Below are 24,564 nucleotides of genomic sequence, written 5' to 3' on the forward strand. Positions count from 1 at the left end.
GATGCTTGGTGGGGGTGGCAGACAGTGAAGTGCTGCAGGTTAGACAGAGGGCAGGGAAGAAGGGGAGAGGTGAGGGGGGGGGTTGTGAGGGGGGAGGGTTGGGAGGGGGGGGGGGGGAGTAGCGGAAAAGGAGAGAAGTAAAAAGACTGAGTGTGATGGAATGACGGTTGTGTAGTGCTAGAAGGGGAACAGGAAGCCTGTGTGTGTGGTGTGTGGTGTGTGTGTGTGTGTGTGTGTGTGTGTGTGTACGTCTACTGTTGACAAAGGCCTTAATGGTTGAAAGCTTTATTTATTTGTGACAGTCTTTTTGTTGTGCCTATCTGCGACTCAGCATCTCCGTTATATGGCGAGTAGCAACTTTCCTTTTCATAATATTGTTACCTCCCATCCTGGATTTTCCATTGTTTGAATTTTGCCTAAAATAGAATATGATGATCATAAATATGAGGTACAGAATGACATCTTTAAACAACATCAAGGCTGCATGTGCCCAGAGCAGGTAAAGGAAACTAAGTTACAAGATCTAAACAATACTCACATTGAACAACAGACTTAATTTCATCATTAGCAGCACTGATTGCGTCCTCAGCATCTTCCAGCCAAAGCTCTGAACCCTTCTTCTGCCGTTTACCCTTCAAAATATTAAATACATTTATGAACAAAACAATCAACTACAGACATCATAAATTGTTTTTCACATTTTGATGTTGTGTAAATTTAGAGACACACAAAGAAATCTTTTACAGCTCGAACTGTCAGCAAATTTACTTTCAAAATAGTATAATTTGTTGTGTTCACTACTCATCAGTTCATTTCTACCATGGGGAGTTGCATATGCAAGACAAATACTTTAAGCAAAACTAATAATATCTAGTAATCTAGAACAGTTATAGGTTGTATGTGCCGTAAAATATGGAAAAAGCATGTTTTTCTTGGAAACAAGGGGACTAGGCAACACAAAGAGCTTTTTTCACAAAGTATGCAGACTAGAATTTTTTCCCAGTTATGTAGAGAACAGACAGGTCTGAAATATTTATTACATATTTTGCATACCGTAAGAAGCTGGTGTGCTGCCAGTACACATTATTGTGTGATCCTTAATACGAGAATAATAACAGCACAACTTACTAATCTATTCTGCAAGACCCTACAGTGTGTGGCAGATGGTATAATGAGCAGCATATTTACTTTCCTCTAACAGAGTTGCATTTGTCAATAACACACAGAAAGAAAGTACATTATATATACACACACAACCAAAATTTCTACAATTGTATCCTTGATCGTTAGTATGTGAGATACATGGCGACAGAAGCAAAAGGTTTCTCAATACCTATTTAAATGTATGTTATGATACGGCCCTCTGACGCATAGCGCTTTTCTTGTAGCATCTTCAACCAAACACTGACCAAACTAAGCCATGGTACAGCACACACCTTGTTTTTAACCATACATAACCTGTTCAATTATTGGGTAAGAGTCCAAGAACACACTCAATACTTAGTCGAGTACGGCTTTTTTAAGTGACGTTATATGCAGGCAAGTTATTTTTCCTTAGGATTCTTCTGATGAAACTGCCCGTAATTTATTTCCTCATGGTCCAACATACGTCAACATTACTGTTTAAATCACTCCAGCAGAAACTCCAAAGTATTAGGCAGTTGCAAAATATTTGAAAGACAAATCAATAACTGTGAAGCCAAGAAATATCAGAGGGTTTTGACAATTTACATGCGTTCCTTACATTCATTTATGTTGAGGGTCATCAACCAAGTTTCGCTCCAAGAGTTGATCACTGCTATACCTGTCTCCAATTCAGGCAGTACAAATATTGATACATTCACTGAGCTTTACCAGTTGCAACACTGCTCTGTACTGTAGTTGTAAACTATGTGTCAAGCAGCAGCAGCATCCAATCTACTGCACCCTCTGAATACAGCAGCCCTAAGCCCTAACCAGTCTGTTTACTCATGTAAAATACAATTTTGGCGCCACCAAATTCTTAATATGAATGTTTTTTACAGAACAGTTTATGAACTATCATGATTTTTTCTATGTAAATTCAACCCATGAGAATGTAAATTTAATTACGAAAGTGGAAAAAGGTGGTACATCACAGAGGTCTTACGAGGGAACCATTAGACCTGTTAATGGTGGATTTTGATGACTCTCAGATACATTGTAGATGGACTTATCCTGTGTACCTAGCTAGTGACTTTTCATGTGTGGTGCCTAGTTTCTGAGAAAATCAATAATGAAGTTTTATACATGCATCATATAACCATAACATCAGCCTTGTTTTGACCAAGCAAGCATAGTACAGAGGCTAATGTCCAAATGTCCCTGGCACAGCCAGACTGGCAGTACAGGTTCAAATCCTGCCCATGTATCTCCTCTCCTCTTTCCCCCCCCCCCCCCCCCCCCCACACACACACACACACACACACACACATTCAACATATAGAATGTCACTAAATAGTGTACAAATTTTCCAGGAAGTCTTTCACTTCAGTAATTTCATTAATAAATCAGTCATTACAGCAGTAGATTATTGACTCACTGTCAACTGCATTGCCTGCTATGCTAGAACAGAACTCCGGACAGTATTTGTGATAGAAGCAACTGATATGAATTAGCCATCACAAAGCTGTTGTAGCAATGATTAGTGCTGAACAAAATGTTATTGTAGCAATGATTAGTGCTGAACAAAATGTTATGAAAGATATTTCTGCTGAACAAGTACAATAATAATATGAATAAAAACTACCGGAGTAGTGAGCAGCAAACTTTATCTCTGGGCAAGAGAATGTGTATATCCTGTGACACAAATTAAGAAATATTACACTTTCTGGCATATTAAAACTGTGTGCCAGACCGAGACTCAAACTCAGGACCTTTGCCTTTCGCAAGCAAGTGCTCTACCAGCTGAGCTACCCAAGCACGGCTCACAACATGTCCTCACAGGTTCTATTCTACCAGTACCTCGTCTCCTGCCTTCCAAACTTCACAGAAGCTCTTCTGCGAACCTTGTTAGGCTGTGTCTAAGGTTTCTCAGATATGCCTGTGTCAGGGAAGATACTGACGAATGGGAAGGATTGGTCAACAACAGTACTACAAAATTACTTTTGTTCCACTATGTTTGGAACACTGCATTGAACAATAGTGAGTACACCAAAGATTCAACTGTGATGGCCTGAAGTGTAGCATTTTTCCATGTGGTCAGTATTACATGTAGCTTTCTGCTTGGTGCGCAATAAAAGAACAAGACAGAATTCAATGTAAGTAAGTTTAATGATTGCTAATTATGTACTGTAATTAAATAATAAATGAAATGCTATACTGAAACTGGTACTATACAATTTTAGTTCCAAAAAAACCAATTTGATATCACATATTGAGAATACTATTGCATTAGTTCTCACAGTCGAGTTGCTGAAGTTACATGACAGTTACCCACCACGATGACTAAGGAAAGGTAGTTGATACTGTGTGTGTGTGTGTGTGTGTGTGTGAGAGAGAGAGAGAGAGAGAGAGAGAGAGAGAGAGAGAGAGAGATAGATAGATCATTCATCAGCATCAAAATCAATAACTAAAATGCTGTTTAGAAAATGATACGAAACAAATCCTGGTTGATTTAAGAATTGTATAAAGCTTAAAATCTGGTTCAACTGAAACCTAAACATGTTACTGTGAGACAAACTGTCCTTGTTATCTTAGGTGCTGACTAATGAACTAATGATAGGTTGATGGCCTGCTAGTTAATCCTAGTATATTGCAGCTTATAAGTGAGACTTGTGAATCATGGTTGTGGTCTGGTCCTGATTTAATAAATGGTGTTGCTGCCAGTGTTGAGGAATCAATTATGACCGTAACATTCAAGGATTCAAGGACAACTGTTTCATTTGATATGACAAGCTAATTTCACTAACTGATTTGGTTGAGCCACAGAGAAAAGGCTCTCATGGTCTAGATTTTATTAACAGTTGAGTAAATGGTTCTTCTTTACACTGCTAGACTACACAGACTCCTGCAAGTATATGGAAGAATACTGAAGTAACAACTATTGTCAATAATGAAACTGCTCACATTCAGTAAGGGAGCATTATTTATAACTCTGTTGTGAAAGCTCTTATGAATGGATGACATCATCTCATTATAATCTTGCTCACACCTAGATAAGCCTATAGTACGTCATATGGGAATGAAGTAAGTTTAGCACTGATTGATTTTATGCACGTTCATAGTATTTCAGTTTTCTGACAGTTCAGCAGGTTATACTTTTATTTTCAATTTACTGAATGCGTCTTGCTTTCTATAAACTTGTTTTTACTTGTTTCAAATTTTTATCAGGAAGAATTTGGTTCAATTTAAATACGCCATGTCGTCCTTGCTGCTTTCTTAGTAACAATGTAATGCTGATACTGAGCAAAGGTGGATCCTTCCCATCTATCAATATCTTGCATGACACAGAATTACCTGAGACACCTCGATACAGCCCAACAATATTTCTGAATTTGTGACACAGATTATACACACACTCTTGCCCTGAGCCAAATGCTTCAGTAGTTTCTAATCATTTTATTGTTGTACTTGTTAAGCAGAAATATCTTTCTTAATATTTCACTCAACATTAATCATTGCTACATCAGCCTTGTGACAGCTAATTCATGTCCCGAGTAGATTCAATGAACTGGAAAATTCAGGCACTTACACTGCCAGCAGATCTAACATGTTTCTACTATCAGTGGGGTATCCAACCAACTACTAGAACAATTTTTGGAAATACGTTAATTACAATGTTATAAAGCTCTTTCTGTTATCTCCTGTTCAATACCAACCACCCTATAAGTGGGACACTGCAATCTCCCTCTATCATCATGATACAAAGAAGAATGGTGTATTAAGCACTTTCCTAACTTTTTCTGGAGCTTCCACTCCTCTAATAAGAGATAATATCTCATTATAAATTAATGAGTACTTCACGGCATTAAATTCGCCTCCATCATCAATACGTATTTCATCTAGATATTAATATTTTTGCTTCTATTTGTTTCCAGTTTCAATCATCTTCCACCTCCCAATATTAGTGTGGGTTTTTCTGCTAATAAGCAAGAGTAATTCTATGTCCTTACCCTAAGCTTTTCTGTAGTTGACAAATATTATATTGAACTTTTTTCCCCCCTGACCTCACTATAACAGAAAAAACTGATCCATTCTTTACTCCATGTGTTCTACTACTTGTAACTGCTTCCGAAACTCACAGGTAGATTTTTCTAATCTAACAGAACTGTTCTTTGAATGTCCCATTTACTCTGACACTGAAGTAGTTGCTTTGACTGTACTGCACATCGTCCCTTAAAATATGACAATATTATGAAAGTAATAGTTGCTACTCACCACATAGCACAGATCACAGATGCTGAGTCATAGATAGGCACAACAAAAAGAATGTACACACACACACACACACACACACACACGCACGCACGCACGCACGCACGCACGCACACGATCACAGTTTCTGGTTGTCGAGGCCAGTCTGAGAACATACATCAAGAAGTTTGGATCTGGTGTAAGGTGCAAATACAACTCCATTTTCCAGGAAAACGTGATAAAGGCCATGCGTTAGGGGAAAACGAGCATCAGAAGAATTTGCTGCACCACACACAACCCTTAATGGTAAGTTAAGGAGTAAGTACAAAACCAAGGTGGGTGCACCAACAACTTTACACAGAGAAGAGGACAAAATGCTTGTTGGCCGTTTATTTATTTGTGCCAAGTGGAGTTTTCTATTGAGAAACACAGATGTATGTAACATCGTACAGGGTTACCTCAATCACGTAGGGAAAATGGAAAAGAGATTTAAAGATCATCAGCTGGATTAGATTGGGTTCATGCACTTCTGAGAAGAAACTGCAAACAGACAGTGAAAATCAGAGACAACATGAAAGGAGTTAGAGCAGCTGTTTTGAAGGAGATCACAATGGAATATTACGATTATCTTAGGGAAGTGTTGGATGAAGTTTGTGACTATAATATAATTAACTACGATGAAATAAATTTTTCTGACAACCCAGGACAGGTGAAGGTGCTTGTTAAAGGAGGGATGAAGAATCCCAAGAGAATTTTAGATGCATCTAAAACTATTATCAGTGTTATGATGGCAGCAGCTGCAGATGGAACATTGTTGCCCCCATTTACTGTTTACAAAAGTAAGCATCTGTATGATATTTGGGACTGGGGGAGGTGTCAATGGGGCTGTTTACAACAGGAATATGGGTGGGTGGTTTGATATAAACATGTTTAAATCATGGTTCATGAAAATTTTGTTGCCCTATGTTATGAAATTACAAGGACCCAAGATTATGATTGGGGATAACTTATCCAATCACTTCTCGATAAGTGTCATCAAGGTTTGTGAGGAATACTACATTACATTTATCCTCCTGCCTCCAAATGTGACCCACCCTTGCCAGCCTCTTGACAGTGCATTCTTCTGCTCCTTAAAGACGGCTTGGCGATACATGTTAGATGAGTGGAAGAAATCCAACAGAGGAGTGATGCAGAAGTCAGTATTTCCTAAACTGTTGAAAGAAACTTTGATGAAAATAGTTATGAATTCTGCAACCACGATAATATCAGGGTTTTTAAAAAAATCTGGTATTATACCATCCCATTTTGAAGAAGAGCTGCATCAGATTTCAAAAATGAGAATAACGTTAGCAGTGATAAACCTTCCTATATTGCATCCTCTGAAGAACATCTCCAGCAAGCCCAAGTTGCTGACCCAAATACAAGCATATCTTCAATTGTGCAAAGTGGCTGATTGTACCTCTTAGGAAAGGCACTGTGGTTAAGGATTTCATCACCAATGATATGAAGGATAGCAAGGAAAATGCAGAGTCACAAGAAAGTGAAATTATGCTGGAAACAAGGAACTCGGGCTTCTAAGTGCTCAAACCGTGTTGCTTCTCCCTCAAAGATACCACTTCAACTTCAGTCAAAACAGGAAAGGAACTGCAGTTGTTGAGTGGTGCTATAGTTCTTATCACATAACCAGGAACGAAAAGAATTCAACATTTTATTTGGCCATGTAATAAGGAAGACAAGTGCAGGACAATATAAAATTAATTTAATACAAAAAAGAAACACTGAAGCCACAACCTTTTTGTATTCTCAGATGTTGCAGACCCAATGGACATAGGAAATGAACAAATTGTCAGAGATGGAGCTGATATCTTGCAAACGATGTGAGTGTAAATTCTCCGATGTTGACGTTAGCACTGCGGAGTGGGACTGACTGTAATGAAGCAAGTGTTTGAATCTGAGTGTTGAGTTGTGTGTTAAAATTTTTTATTATTCTTATTCATATATTTAAATGTGTAGGGCTATTTTTTATTTTGTAACTACAGTAATGTTTACACTTTTTTAAAAGTGTAAAATTTTTATCATTGTAACCTGTGTGAAAGTGTAACATCTACAATCGAGCAAAATAAATCTTATCAGAATACTCCACACCAAAGGGTAATGCTGATCAGTGATTTTCTTCCAATACTCACGATATATTTGCTTGTTTCGATTTTCTATTATTATCAAATTGAGAGGAAAGTATCATATAAAATTATGTAAAAATGATTTTAACGGCATCGGAAATACCAATTAAAAACCACCAAAAAATGATCAGTATTACCCCAGTTTGCGGTACGTAAATGATTACAGCTGGAGTTTTCTGTGATACAAATGTCACTAGAGTGGCTAACTGTGTTTAGTTTTGTTACCAGGTTCGTTAGGGTACACGAGGGGTGCGAAGAGCATCAGACACGAGTGATCACTAGGAAGAAAAAAGACATGGTAAACACTCATGTGGGACAGTGTTATCAGCACCTGACAGTTTTAAAGGGGCCTCACTGTGGGTCTCCATTCTGCAGGCTGTTTGAATCGTACAATAACCAGATTTATGCGGCATTCGGATGTGACAGTGGCCCGATACTGGACAGCATGGGAACACAATGGCAGGCATTCTTGTCATCAAGGTTCCAGTTGATTATGTCTGATCACTCCAAGTGAAGACCATTGTATTGCGCATGAAACACACCAACTTTTTCACACCTGCACTTGCCATACAAGCATAAGTAATAGATTCTCTGCAACATTCTATGTTTTCCCACACCAATGGCTGGAGCCTAGCGGCAGCTGGACTACCGAATTACTGTTCTACATGTAGGCTGCCATTAACAGCACAACACAAATGCCCATGTTTGGAGGGAAGCATGGACTGCTATTGAATAGCTTTGCATTGTGTTTAGCAATGAATCTCAGTTCTGCAACACCCTGGCATCCTGAACATCTATTGCCAGCAAGTATGGGAATGTTCTGGGGAGATGTCCCATACTTCATTGTGTTACTGCTAGCATTGTGGCTGGAGTCATTGAGTTTCATTTCATGTCATGGCTATTAGTAATTGTGGGAACTCAGATGGCACAATGATACGTCACAGACGTACTGCGTCGTCACGTATTATCTCTCATCTGACAGTATCACTGTGCCATTTTTCAACAGGACAGTTTTTGTAGACACATGGCATGTGTCTCTACAAACTATCTCTGTGATGATGAGGTACTCCTGTAGACAGCAAGATTCCCACAGCTGTTCCCAATAGGATGTGTATCAAATCAGCTCGGACATCAACTCCGTTCTATTGCTAGTATCTGGGATGTCGAGGACCAGTTACAACAGCTGTGTGCCAGCTTGCCTCATGAGGAGATACAGTGGCTTTATGACACTCATCCTAACCAAATAAGTGAATGCATCCAGGCCAGAGGGGTTCAATGTCATGCTGATCAGTGGGCTCATACTGCCAATTTCCTTGTAAATATGATTTGCTTTTATAACCGCTGAAACCCATGAAGTTCCATTTAATTTCATCCATTTCTTCTAGGTGGTTCGCTTTTTTAGTTAGGGAGTATATATACTTTGATATACTTTAAAACAAGGATGATGTGACTTACCAAATGAAAGTGCTGGCAGGTCGACAGACACACAAACGAACACAAACATACACACAAAATTCAAGCTTTCGCAACAAACTGTTGCCTCATCAGGAAAGAGGGAAGGAGAGGGAAAGACGAAAGGATGTGGGTTTTAAGGGAGAGGGTAAGGAGTCATTCCAGTCCCGGGAGCGGAAAGACTTACCTTATGGGGGAAAAAGGACGGGTATACACTCGCGCGCACACACACACATATCCATCCACACATATACAGACACAAGCAGACATATTTAAAGACCTGATAGAAATCAGACCCATTTGTGTTCTGAAATGTCCCATAGAAACCTGGGCAATAAACAAAGCAACCAGTCTGTGAAAAATGGAGCTTTTATTATTGTTTCTGTTAGTAATTTAGATCATACTGTCATCACTGTAAGTGCAAACTAATGTTACATTACTGTAAAGTGTAGCAAAATGAAGCAAATATGACTTTCATGAACGATGTTTTTCTATCATTGGTGCACTTCTTAACATCGCATCTCTTTGCTCTACTTAATGTAGTAAATCTTTCATAATTATTTCAGTTTGTTGTGATGATTAAATAAAAAATGTCTGTTCTTGCATTACAGGTAACTGCTGGGTGACATGTGAAAAGTCAATTATTTTAGGAATAGTCAATATTTTCAACACACACGCTTTAATATTTTTATTTCACCTTGAACAGCTGCTGCTAGTTTGAACAGAACTGAATCTGTACAGAGAATGAAAAAAATTAATGTGACAGAATGCCCACAATACTAAAAAGCAAATTCTATTCCTTGTGGACTGCTATGAATTCTACAGCGGTATTACGCTGCTTCATTTCATACATAAATGTAATTGCTTGCATGAAAATACACACTGTACAATGATTCATATTTTCAGTTCACCTTTTAATGGATGTAAATCCAGACATATATCTTTGTCAAATTTTAAGATTTATGGAGTTTAATAACTGATCATCATTACTGTACTTCTCTTTTTGTTGACTGTATCAGTTACAAAAGTAGTTAATTAGAACAACTAATCTTTTGCTATAAAAGATTAGTTCACGAAGCATTATGATGTGCATTAAATGTAAGAGGTTTTACAAATGTAGTGGAACTGTTGGTTTATTGAAATTAATGCCTGACTGATCAGCAGTGAGTTTGTGAACTTCGTGTAGACCGTTTTTGAGATATCTCAGGTTTGTATGCAATTGGTTATGAACACTATGGGACTTAACATCTGAGGTCATCAGTCCTAAGTATGCATATGTTCCATCATGGGATTTATTGTTGATAACATTGAAACATTAACTCAATCATAAGCAAGTGCACCATTCATTCAGTGAGCACTAGATGAAAAAAACAATATGCATTTGGATAACACTTCCTTAAGCATTTTACATAAAGGTATGTACTACTCAGCAGATTTCATTTTCAACAGGCTTCCAAGCATAACTGAAAAAGTTGAGTTAAATATCAAATATTCAGTTCCAAGTTGAAGGTTTTCTTGTAGCATACTCATTCTGTTCTGTACACGAGTTCCTTCCAGATGTTGAGAAATTCTTTCTTTTATGTTATTTATTCATATAGTCTCTTACTATTTTCTTTGTTTGTTATCAACTCTTTTGTTTATAAATTTTCTAATCAGCATTCTGTAAACTAAGTGCTAACTCGTTTTATTACTAAGTAGCTGTGTATCACGTGGCCCACAGAATCTGACAGACAGATAAACTCATCACTTAATGTTGTGTTTTTCTTCCAGAACAGGAGAAAAATCAATGATGAAAATTATTAAGACAACAAAAACCTTTTAGCTAGGCTCGGGGCTTGTGAAGCGAAACAGCCTGTTATATGTCAAAAAGTTGCTGGGATGCACATACTCTTGTCATGATTTAAAACACTGTTTCTATGCACATTTTTGCTGTTGTAGGTAGGGGGGGGGGGGGGGGGGGGTGTCCTGTTACAGTACAATGAGCTAGCTGCATTGTGATATCCAAATGTTTGGTTTTCAATCACTTGTAACAGCTCACAGATAAAATCATCATTATTAACAAGATACGTCAGTTGTGAATTTGCGAATTCAACAATTTGTACTATCCATGACTGATACAGCCCTTACCTGCCCTCTCCTTGCCCAACAGTAGTTTCTTTTGGAGACATCCTGACAGCCAAAAAAGGAGTATTTCTTGGTTGTTTGTTGTAGGCTGCTTGAATGTTAATAGTATGGTAGCTTCTTCTGGGTAGTAGTATCATTGGAGGGGAATGAATCAAATGTGTAATAAGTCTGTATCCTAGGAGGAGTCACACACAATGTGGAAAGAGGCATCACTAGGAGTAGTCACAGCATGTGTTACAGAAAACTGCAAGTTGTTGCTCATGTTGGCATTGACCTCTGTTGTCTAGGTTCTCTCAGTTCTTCCTAAAGATTGGCAGAAGTGGTGAGGACAGCTGGCCTCTCACTTGTGGTGTTAACATAGCTGTTGATTTGCAGCGTTATCCTGAGAATTGACCCAAGTTGCCTGGTTTGGGACCAAATGAAGGATTTAAATAAGAGATTTTGTCAATTATGTGCAGCACTCAGTTATAGATTATTCAAACTATGCTACAGGATGAAGACTTGTCAAGTTGCCCTGGATAGGTTTGGTGCGCATTATGTACTAGAGATGACCACTCAGATAGCAGAGAACATGTGGAATGCACACAGGTGTGACTCTTAAGATTAGGCAAAGCTCCAAGATCTCAGTGAAGAACTCAACTTTTAAAACTGATTGGATAACAAAATCACAGATATGAAATGTTTTCAATTCATTAAAATATTAAATCTTAACAATGTGCACATTGAAGTTCCATAAATCATATCTCTTCTAGAAAGCTATCAACCCTTTTTTATACTGGGAACTGAAAGTTGTTTAAAGCCCAAAGTAGAAAGAGGGGACCTTTTTTTTTTACCTGTGGAACATATATGAAAAAGACAGATCAGAGGCCCCAGGGGTTGGAGTCTTTTTAGCAACAACAAGAAACATCAAGCCTAGCAAGGCCCAAGATGAAACAGTGAGAGCTCATTTGAACACAAGTAAGTGGCATCAGTAGACAGACTGATAGTCAGATGTTTCAGCTGGCCATCAAATTGAGGCAAATCAATTGCAGTCTCATTGAAGATAGCCTAAACATGATACTACATTAATATCCTGAGCATAAGGGGGTAGTAGAGGTTGATGTTAAATTGTCATATCAACATTCAAAGTTACAGATTGTTGTGGCTGGTAAGAACAAACAGTCGAGTAAAGCAACAAACAAGCCACTATCAGAGAACTACATTGAATAAATAACCCAAGTGCCTGCATGCTAAGGGCATTACACATGCTGGCTATAGACAGAACCAATGTTTGTGAGGATATTACCAAAGAGACAGAATTAGCGACCATGATGATACTACAAGGACAATGGTTATCAAAAGCAAAACAGAGAGAGATTAGGATTGCCATGGCATAAAAACAGACTTCTTCTATCAAGTCATGTGTGTATGGAGCAGGACAGAAAATTGCTAATATTGGTACAAGTGACCTTCTGCCACATACTGTACAGTAGCTTGCAGAGTATAGTTGTAGATGTAGATGATAATGGTACAGTTTGTCCTACTTGATGCTCATTCCATAAATTAGTGCATAAAAAAATCAGTTCAATGTTGTGAAGCTTCACTGTGGCATGCTCCTTTTATTCTGTGCAGGATATCTTAGCAGAAGTTAACATTCTTTCACTGTAATGTATTATTTCTTTGTGTGCACTAATGTTAATACTTCGTGTGCCTGTTAATAAATTAGCTTTCTTTACCTATCTTTATCAGTATTCTGTCAATTATACAGTGACTGATGTGTAAGTTATGGCTCAAATGGTCCTCTGGGACCTTCTCTCTTTAAAAATGGAAAAAGAAAGGAAGAACAACAGGAAAAGAATAAAAGATTAGTAAGTTTTGAAAAACATATTCAGATCCTTCCCCCTCCCCAAATACACACAGGTCCACAGCCTCAAGACAGTGCTTAAATGAAAACATCATCTATTGTGAGCTGTATGCTTTTCAGGCTTATTTGCCATTGGCCAGTTTTGTATTTTAGGCATCATTAAGCAACATTCAGATAATGTTTATTTAACACATTGCAACACATGTGGCATGGAAATCAAGCCAAAGCCTACTGTGAAGCCACTTAAACATGTTAACATGATCTGTATCAAACAGGGACAGAAAATTTTCAATTCGTGTCAGAGAACCATATGCAATGTAATTTGAGTATGTATTGAACAATAAATCACTGAGAATCCATATCACATCATGTACCAAAATGAAACTTATTCTCATATTTATGTCCATATGCACTCATCAGTTGAATCATAAGATGTGTTCTTTCTAAACTTGTATTGATATAGTTCATCTCACCTTAAGAAAATGGACATAAACAACTGCATGGTCTGGAGTAATGTCAAATTTTAGAACTGGATCCTGCAAAATTCTTATGAGTGCTTCATCATTTTCATTCTCCAGTGCTTGGTTCAGATTGTGAAGACACATAATCACTGAAATGGTTAATTTTTTATTAATAATTTGTTCAGACATTTGTAAAAACAGAAACTACAGTTAGAGAAAATATTAAACATTCAAAAATTCTGAGTTTAACAGTAATTGTGAGCTAGAAAATCTTTATTTCTAAACTGACTCATAGATAACCACACCTCCACCCCATTTCATGCTTGATGGTGCACCATAACACATTGAAATATAATTCAGCATGAACTCTTTGGGAACAGCAATGAACGAAACTGCTCAATGTATTATTTATTTCTAAGTCCACCATGAGGTATGGGGTGGTAAATACTCATACTAATTAATCAGGAGAGGAAAAAAATGTACAGGGTAAATACATGTTAGTTCCACTTATCAGTGTTTGTTACAGGGTTAAAACAAATATTTAGTGCGTAATAGCTGCTTCTAAAAAAGGATGGAATTTGCATGACATTCATCACAGGAATCACACAGTGGAAAGTCTTATTTTTGAACAATGATTGTCTGTATATTATTTCTCACTGATGAACACTTTCAATTAATCATGCAAGATTTAACATATAAATCTTATATTTCTACTGCATTACTGAATATTTTTACCCATCAGGTTGTTGCACAGGAGAGCACTGATTGCTTCTTCACTGTTTGTAGTATGTTCAAAACTAAATAAAAATAATTTGTCATACTAGTTTACTGATTACACTAAGTACCAAAACTATCCAAGCTGTCTACACAATTACATGTGGAATAAAAAGTCATAATGTAATTGTAAGAATGTAGGTTACCAAGCTATGCACCCTGAACAGGTACTACAATCAGCAGTTTTCGTAAGCATCACATGTTTGATGGTGGAATAATGACAAAATATCTCAGCCACATCAAAACTCAAAACATCGTTTTAAAAAAAGACTTTAGTACACAGATAATTTACCTGATGCAATAGTTGGAGGTCCATATTTCTGCAGTATAATTTTAAATTTCTGCCAAAATTTATAGATGATCATCTACTGATCAAATTCTTTATTTAAATAATGCAGTTTTGGCTGAGGCAAAGTCAATCAAAATAGTTTCAGAGCAATGAAAACAGGCTGAGACCAAAATAACAGATTAGTTATCTACTCAAGAAAGGTGAGTGAATGTTGCAGGCAAGCATCTGAATCAGTGCCAACATGGACACAAAGCAACAATGGAAGTCACAGCTGTTTCTGCACTAGAATTAAATAAAAAGGCAAAGCACAATATTTAGTTGAAAATTTACTATCTTTTAGCAGATATATTTCATTCTGTTCTGTAATCTATTATAGCTTTTACATGATTATTACTAAAAGGAAACTCATGAATGGTTACAAAGGCAACAAATTTATTTAGTGCACAGGCTACAAATATTTTTACAGAGAGAAATCCTTCACAACTATGAGACCATAGTATTGGATTTACTGCCTTATACAGAATTATTGAGCATCTATGTGGTAGTGAGCTTCTGAACCAGTCATAATTTCAAAATTCCATCTGGTAATTCACCAAACATGTAATGAAACATCTAATGAGAACACGAGTTGTGCTTTTGTCAGTGTGTGTGTGTGTGTGTGTGTGTGTGTGTGTGTGTGTGTGTGTGTGTGTGCGCGTGTGTGTGCGTGTAACACTGTCGTTATCCCATACTAGATTTTCCCCTGTTTGATGAGAACATATCACTGAATAAAATTTCCTATTATCTGTCTAATTATTATGCAAACAATAAAATTACTTTGGGGCAATTTAAACTTATTTGTTTTCTAAAGTACGATTAAGATTATCCTGAGCATGTGGAAATGTTAGATACAGCTTTCAGTGTGTCATCTTTGAATTTGAGGCAAGCTGATCTGGGTTGAGCAGCGATCTTTGCAGCAGTTGACAGAAGATGCGTAGGGCAAGAAGGGGGAGGAACATCAAGATGGGGTGGGGGAAAATTTTAGTGCTTCTTGTGGGAGTGTGCACAGACATGATGGAGACAGGCTAGTGGGCTGTTAGGTGCCACATCAGGAGGCTGTGTTGTGGGTGTGCTGTTACGAGTGGAGGTAGGTGAAGCAGAGTGGGGAGGAGAAAAGTAGAGAAGGGGAAAGCACTATGCAGGTGCATTGGTGAGATAAACAGCACGTGTATGGATGGAGTAGAAGCAGAGAAGGGAATAAGGAGGTGGAAATGGGGGCCAGCGAAGGCTGTGGCCAGGGGATTATGGGAACAAAAAGTACGCTGCAGAGAGAGCTAGCTCTAATCTGCACAAATCAGAAAAGTTTGTGTTGATTGAAAGAATGTGTATGGCTCAGACTGCAAAGCAGTCGTTGAAGCCAAGCACATTGTGCAACATGGCAGGAAATGGGTGGTACAGCTGCAGCAACTCAATCACATTCTCCATCAGAGTTCTGCTATTTCTCACCATGCTTTGAAATGAGAAATATCCTCTGCACTATTCTCCACAGCCCTCCCACATTGTTAGTCCACCACTCTCCCACGTTACGCAATATCCTCATCTGTTCTTATTTCACCTCTGCTCCCAACCCGTTGCCCCATGGTTCATATCCATGCAATAGCCCTAGATCCAAGACGTGTCTCATACATCCTCCTACGACTACCTACTCCAGTCCTGTCACAGGCATTACCTATCCCATTAAGGGCAGTGTCACCTGTGAAAGCAGCCATGTTTTCTACCAACCTACCTGCAACTCTGTGCTGCAATCTATATGGGAATGACAACTAACAAGCTATCTGTCCATATGAATGGCAACAGCCAACTTCTGGCCAAGAGACAGTGGGACTACTCAGCTTCTGCGTATGCTACCCAAAATGATGTGCTTGACTTCAACAACTGCTTCACAGTTTGTGCCACCTCAATTCTTTCCTCCAATGCCAGTTTCCCTGAATGGTGCAGGTGCAAACTCTTCCTGCAGTATATCTTTCATTCTCTTAACCTCTTTGGCCTTAAACTTAGATGGTATCTGCCCTCACCTGTCTATCCCCTTACCTGCTCCCATTAAAGCTCTATACATGGCTTCTATCCCACCTGCGCACCTGTACAGGCCTTTCCCTTTCTCTGCCTTGTCCTTTGCTCTCTCCCTCCCCTCCTAACAGCACAGCCTCCCGATACTGTGTGTGTGTGTGTGTGTGTGTGTGTGTGTGTGTGTGAGCGAGAGAGAGAGGAGAGAGAGAGAGATATGGATGAAGGACTCAGTCTGATAGGTAACAGTATCAAGCAGTCTTCTTTCAATGTGCCTGCCTGAAATGTAATGCTTCCTGTATGTGTTGAGAAGCTGTCAATCCTTTTATGTTGTTGTTATTTCATTCCAGATATCCCATTGTATATATTCTCTTTGTTGATCAAACTAACAACACAATTCTACATCTACATATATATTCCACTAGCACCAAGCGATGTGTGGGGGAGGGCACTATTGCACCAAAGTCATATTTCCCCCGTCTGTTCCATTCGCAGATCAAGCGAGGGAAAAATGACTGTCTGAATGCCTCAGCATGAGCTCTAATTTCCCTTATCTTTGAATGGTGATCATTGCACGATTTGAAAGTTGGTAGTAATAATATATGCTCTACATCCTCGGCGAAGATTGGATTTTGGAATTTAGTGAGCAGCCCCTTCTGTTTAGCGCATTGTCTATCTGCAAGTGTGTCCCACTTCAAACTTTCTATGAGATTTGTGTCACTCTTGCGATGGCTAAATGTACCAGTCATGAATCTTGCCACTCTTCTTTGGACCTTCAATCTCTTGAATCAGACCCAACTGGTAAGAGTCCCATACAGATGAACAATACTCTAAGCTGGACGAACTAACGTACTGTAAGCAATTTCCTTTGTTGAAGGACTGCATCACTTCAGGATTCTACCAATAAACTGCAATCTAGAGTTCACTTTACCCATTACTTGTGTATTCTGATCATTATATTTGAGATCATTTCGAGTAGTCACATCCAGATATGTGACGCATGTTACCGCTTCCAAAGACTAGGCATTTATTTTGTACTCATAAATTAATGGGAATTTTCACTTTGTGATATGGAGTAGGTAACACTTACTGATATTGAGAGATAACTGATAGTCATTACACCATGCATTTATTTTCTGCAAATCCTCATTGATTTGTTCACAACTTTCATGTGATACTACTTTCCTGTAGACTACAGCATCATCGGCGACCAGTCTAATGTCACTGTCAATACCATCAACCAGATCATTTATGTAAATCGTAAAAAGCAGCGGACCTATGATGCTGCCCTAGGGCACACCTCATGTAACGCTTGTTTCTGTTGAAGTCTCCCCATTCAGGACGACATACTGCTCTCTGTCTGTTAGAAAATTTTCTATCCAATTGTATATGTCATCGGATAGACCATAAACGTGCACTTCCTGGAGCAAGCGACAGTGCGGAACTGAGTCGAATGCCTTTCAAAAGTCGAGGAATATGGCATCAACCTGGGAGCCGATATCTAGAGGCTGTTGTATATCATGCACAAAGAAGGCCAGCTGTGTCTCGCATGACTGCTGTTTCCTAAAACTGTGGCGGTTTCTGCAGATGAGCTTCTCAGAGTCTAGAAAGGTAATTATGTCTGAACACAAAATATGTTCCATGACACTATAACAAATCGATGTCAGTGAAATTAGCTGGTAATTATGTGTATCCAATATTCTACCCTTGATATGACCAGGGCCTTCTTCCAGTCCCATGGAACTTTCCGCTGTTCCAATGACCTCTGATAGGTGATGGATAAGACTGGTTCTATGTTTGTAGCATAGTCAACATAGAGTCTTATGGGGATACCGTCTGGGCCAGATGCCTTCCTGGCATCTAAGGATCTTAACTGTTTTACAACCCCAGATACACTAAACACTATGTCAGCCATCCTTGTGTTTGTTCGATAATTGAAAAGGGGAATGGTGCTGCAGTCCTCTACCATAAATGAGGTTTTGAAATATAGGTTTAGAATTTTGGTCTTCTGTTTATCACCATTCTTTACATTACTCATACTGTCAGCAAGAGAAGGTATTGAATTATTTGTAGCGTTCATAGATTTTATGTACGACCAAAATTTTTTGGGGTTAGTTTTAGAATCTGCAGATAAAATATTGCTTTCAAATTAATTAAAAGAATCTCTCATTTACCTTTTGACAGCAGATTTCATTTCACATAATTTCTGTTTGTCAGTGGAGCAGTGACTACTTTTAAAATGACTGTGCAAAATTCTCCGCTTTCTCAACAACTTCCTGATATGTTTGTTGAACCAATGTGGATCCTTTCCCTCCCCTATATTTTTGCTAGGCACACATTTCTCTAGAACATGGTGGATAATATCTTTAAATTCTGACCAAAGATGCTCAATATCTTTGTGTCCCATGGTGAATGCTTAGAGCTTACTATGAAGATATTCATTAATGACACTTTTATTTGCTTTCCCAAACAAGAAAACTCTACACTGTTTCTTTGATTTTTTGCAACTTTCACTGACATAGAAGACACAATGACATTATGGTCACTAATACCTTCTTCTAGATTAACGTCCTCAAAAAGAACAGGTCTGTTTGTCACCAAGATATCTAATATGCACCCCCCCATGAACCATAGACCTTGCCATTGGTGGGGAGGCTTGCGTGCCTCAGCGATACAGATAGCCGTACCATAGGTGCAACCACAACGGAGGGGTATCTGTTGAGAGGCCAGACAAACGGGTGGTTCCTGAAGAGGGGCAGCAGCCTTTTCAGTAGTTGCAGGGGCAACAGTCTGGATGATGACTGATCTGGCCTTGTAACACTAACCAAAACGGCCTTGCTGTGCTGGTACTGCGAATGGCTGAAAGCAAGGGGAAACTACGGCCGTAATTTTTCGCGAGGGCATGCAGGTTTACTGTAGAAGCTTTCGAAGTGTGGTGCTACAGAAGAATGCTGAAGATTAGATGGGTAGATCACATAACTAATGAGGAGGTACTGAATAGGATTGGGGAGAAGAGGATTTTGTGCCACAACTTGACTAGAAGGAGGGATCGGTTGGTAGGACATGTTCTGAGGCATCAAGGGATCACAAATTTAGTATTGGAGGGCAGTGTGGAGGGTAAAAATCGTAGAGGGAGACCAAGAGATGAATACACTAAGCAGATTCAGAAGGATGTAGGTTGCAGTAGGTACTGTGAGATGAAGAAGCTTGCACGGGATAGAGTAGCGTGGAGAGCTGCATCAAACCAGTCTCAGGACTGAAGACCACAACAACAACAACAACAAAACAACAACAACCCATCTCGAGTTGGTTTTCTAATTCATTCCTCAAGAATAAACTTCTTGTAGCAGCAAATTTTTTGAAGGACATCATCTTTACACCACTGACTGTTATAAGTTTTTATTACTAGCACGCAAACAGCAGTCTGCAGCTGTGGTCTAATGCATGTTTGAATATATGTGCTCGCACTGTGTAACAATGTCATTGACAATGACATACAAATGTGTCATCTTACATTATGTTGACATGGCTGAAAGCCATAATATCACTTGATAATGGCCTAAGGCTGAAATTGCAATAATGTAATATAAACTTATAACAGTCAGTGGTGTAAAGATGATGACCTTCGGACAATTGCTCAAGGTTGTATGTAGAGAGCGCTCCTCGAATAACTTCACATGAGTCTTTGCTTCTGCCCCCTGTGATAAATGGGTAATTTTCCCATTCAATGGACGCCAGATTAAAGTCTCCATCTATAACTAATGGATATTTATTTCCTATGCACTCAAGACTTTCCCTGAAACAATCTGCAATGTTTGTTGCAGATGCTGGTGGTCTATAAAAACATCTTAATACAATATTCACCAGGCCCAATATTAACCAAAGAAATAATAAAATGTGATGTTCAGAACTACTGTGAATAATCACTCTGTGTAGAAATAAACAAACAAGATAGCTGAGAAAATAAAACAGATGTCTTTAGCCACTTCTTCCCTTGATACCAATTAACCGAAAAGTCTCTACAAACCAGACACTAATCAGCATTCCTCTTATAATGCAAAACCACCTAGTCCACCATAAAAAGTTCAAACTGAAAGTCTGACTACCCATTCTAATGCATCAAGAAAAGAGATATCCTACACAAAGCCTGGCTATAACCTCCATCATGGTATTTCATTATCCACCCAACATAAGCAATATAATCTCCCATCAATAAGCCTTCTTGCCAACAAACCCACAGTCTGCAGGTCCTTTACCTGCAGGATATTGAGCTACAAGACCTGTTCCATGCTCCCACCAACTACCACCTGCAGTCCAGTCATAAGCATTTCCTATCCAATCAAAGGTACGACCATGGATGAAAGTGATACAACTAGCTGTCTAATCAAATGAGTGGTTAATATCAAACTGTTGCCTACCACAAACTCAATTTTGTTTTTGTACTGCTGTCTCCACATCCCACCCTTCTCTTCACAAATATTCACAGACGTACCCACTAGACTAAGTTGTTTAGCTCAAGTGCCCACATGCAGGCAGTTAGGCACTCCTGAGCACTGGTGGGCAAACAGTTAACATACGGGTGGAAAGAACCCAGGCCATGGTCTATGTGATATACTGGGACAGCTACGTGGATGTAGACACGAGCAGTCAAGTAGATTTTATATACACAGCAGTGTGCAATATGGCTACTCAGTGGGTAATCCATACTATTTGCACCATCCCACTGGTGAACTCACCGACACTCAAGAGCATCTCTGCCCTACAGCACACGGTTGAAAAAGCCTGAATTAGCCCAATCACAAGCGCACCCACTTACAAAATGTAATTGTTACTTTGGATTCATTTGTATTTAACATTGATGTAAGATTACATCTTTTAGTCACTATCAGCCCTGTTGTACAACAACAACAACAACAACTGAGTCTGTCAAACTGTTGTCCTTCACATGTCATCATCCCCATGTGAAAGTAATAATCATTCCTTAAGGTATTTATATTAAAAAAATGTTTAATGATATTTTCATGATAATAATATGAAAAGGATAGATTGCTACTGACCATATAGAGAAGGCAAGTTGCAGACACGCACAACAAAAAGACTGTTATAGATTGAAGCTTTCGTCCCAAAGGCCTTCTTCTGAAGAGGAAACACACACACACACACACACACACACACACACACACACACACACACTCTCTGTCTCTTGCTGCTATAGTCGAACCATGGGCCAGTCCACAGTCCGGCCACAGCAGCTGGAGACAGCGTTTGCATGTTTTTCTACTTCAGAAAAAGGCCTTTTGGACGAAACTTTCAATGTACAGCAGTCTTTTCACTGTGCCTCACCATCTCCTCTATATAGTGAGAAACAATCTGTCCTTTGCATAATGCTGTCATGTTCATTAACTAATAACTGATATGTGATGTACAATGACATGTTTGAACAATACTCTTCTCATGCTCTATGTCTAGGTCAAGCTCATGGTTATATGTAACAAATATATAAGAAAGAAAGAAATAAAACAAATTATTATATATGCCGGTATATTAGATTGTCATTTTGTTGATGCTTTCTACATCTAAAAACTCACCAGACTTTCAAACAGCATTAAATTTTCTCCATACTTACACTGACTGCTGTCACTGACACATGTGAACAAGAAATCACAGACATTTTATATCATAACTTGCTATGAGTTGAACAGAACAATATTATGCTCAAAAGTAATGCTACACAATGGACCCAAACAGGGAACTTTACAATTTATGGATTACAAGTGCCTAATTCTCTCAAATGATATAAGTAGATAACCTTTGCAGTTTACAAATTAACTTACCAAAGCTCCTTGTAGTAAATTCAGCCAAATATATACAGGTGATATTAGATTATATTTCAAATTCAATATAAATATTATAGTTATATAAAAATTCACTCACTCTGATTGCTGTCTTCACTTTGCTGGTGAACAATATCTATGCAATCTTGAATATCAAAGTAAGTCAGCAATGGACAAGGCATTTTCTTTGCCAGTTTGTATGTGCGTTTTGCTTTCAATACTTGCCAATATTTAACACACAACCCTTGATCAAGGTTCTGAGAACACAAAACACACATAAATAGTTTCATTATATTATGCACAAAAGTTTCTATGCATAGTTTTCAACACATACCGGGTGGTTATAATTACAGTGCGACTACTCACAGAGGTACATGACAGAAACTAAAGAGCAGATTCCGAACGTTGCTGTCGGTCATGAGGTTTCAGTTGCTGCACAGTCTGGATCTTGTATGGGTACCAGTGTAATATCAGCAAACTTTCAGTACTGTTGATTATGGGAAGGACAATTCTTGTGACACTGCATGACCACTAGCACAACCCAGGGCACATGCTGCCTGGTGAATTGCAGCAACAGCAACCTCATGAATAACTCCCACCAGGATAGCATGCCTTCCTCTTCCATGTGCCAGGGCGAGCTTACACGATTTTGAATTTCATTATCATCCTCTTTGAATCATTTAATGATATTGGGACTATCCTCAGACCATTCAGTCAGCGATACTCTCTCAGTCCGGCACTGTGATTGCTGCTGTTCACATAAAACAGCTTCACTAGAAGCACACAGTCTCTCTTATTGATAGCTATATTGCTCACTCACCATTATGGCTTTTCAAGTGAGAGAGTGCATGTCATACTGTCAATGACAGCATTACACCTCATGGCCAAAACTAGAACTAATTTTTTTTTCCAGTGTAAATCGTTTCAGTGTTAACACATTAGTTTATCTACCAAGTTTCACTGTCATATGATAATTACAGTCCACACTGATCCTCTACATCTATATACACATCTACATCTGTACTCTGCAAACCACTGTGATGTGCATGGCAGAGGATACATCCCGTTGTACCTGTTATAAGGGTTTCTTACCATTTCATTCACATATAAAGTGTGGGATGAATGACTGACTGAAGGCCTCTGTAAGTGCAGTAATTATTCTAATCTTACTCTCACGATCCCTTTGTGAACAATACATAGGGGGTTGTAGTATATTCCTTGAGTCATCATTTAAATCCGGTCCTGAAACCTTATTAATAGACTTTCTCGGGAGAAAGTATGTCTATCTTCAAGAGTCTTTCACAGTTCAATTCCTTTAGTATCTCTGTGACACTCTCCTACAGATAAAACAAACCTGTGACCATCTGTGCTGCCCTTCTCTGTATGCATTCAATATCCCCCCTTAATCCTACTGGGTACAGGTCCCACACACTTGAGCAATATTCTACACCCAGTCACATGAGTGGTTTGCAAGCAATTCCTTTGTAGACTGATTGCAGTTACCCAGTATTCTACCAATAAACCGAAGTCTACCACCTGCTTTGCTCAACTTTTTTTTTTGCGGTGCACAATTTTATGTTTCTGAAATTTAAAGTAAGTTCCCAATCTTTGCACCACTTTGAAATCTTATAAAGATCTGACTCGATATTTACAGAGCTTCTTTCAGACAGTACTTCATCGTAAATAACTGCATCATCTGCAAGAAACCTGAGGTTATTATTAACATTGTCTGCAAGGTCATTGATACACAACATGAACTGTGAGGGTTTCAACACACTTCCCTCAGGCACACCTGAAGTTACTCCTACATCTGATGATGACTCTCCATCCAAGATATCATACTGCATCCTCCCTCCAAAAAGTTCTTAATCCAGTCACAAATTTCACTTGATACCCTATATGATCGTACTTTTGACAATAAGCATAAGTGTGATATTGAGTCAAACGCTTTTCGGAAATCAAGAAATACTGACTCTACCTGACTGCCTTGATCTAAAGCTCTCAGTATGTCATGTGAGAAAAGAGCTAGTTGGGTTTCACATGATCGATGTTTTCAGAATCCATGCTGGTTGGCATTGAGAAGTTCAAGATAGCTCATAATGTTTGAGTTCAGAATATGTTTTAAGATTCGCAACAAATCAGTGTCAAGGAAACTGGATGGTAATTTTGTGGATAACTTCAACTATCCTTC

The 24,564-nt window shown here is 38.6% G+C and overlaps 1 protein-coding gene across 2 annotated transcripts in view; it reads right to left on the reverse strand.

Annotated features, from left to right (window-relative positions):
• The window catches only part of LOC126188008 (ras GTPase-activating-like protein IQGAP1), a 334,889-nt gene that overhangs the window by 169,254 nt on the left and 141,071 nt on the right, over positions 1-24,564 (reverse strand). For both annotated transcript variants that reach the window (XM_049929428.1, XM_049929435.1), the window contains exons 12-14: positions 22,474-22,630; positions 13,446-13,582; positions 539-632 (exon numbers count right to left, since the gene is read on the reverse strand). In XM_049929428.1, the coding sequence (XP_049785385.1) occupies positions 539-632; positions 13,446-13,582; positions 22,474-22,630 (388 nt within the window). The remainder of the gene's footprint in view (positions 1-538; positions 633-13,445; positions 13,583-22,473; positions 22,631-24,564) is intronic.

The sequence above is a fragment of the Schistocerca cancellata genome, chromosome 1 (genome assembly GCF_023864275.1).
Source record: "Schistocerca cancellata isolate TAMUIC-IGC-003103 chromosome 1, iqSchCanc2.1, whole genome shotgun sequence".
In the NCBI taxonomy this organism is placed as follows: Eukaryota; Metazoa; Arthropoda; class Insecta; order Orthoptera; family Acrididae; genus Schistocerca; species Schistocerca cancellata.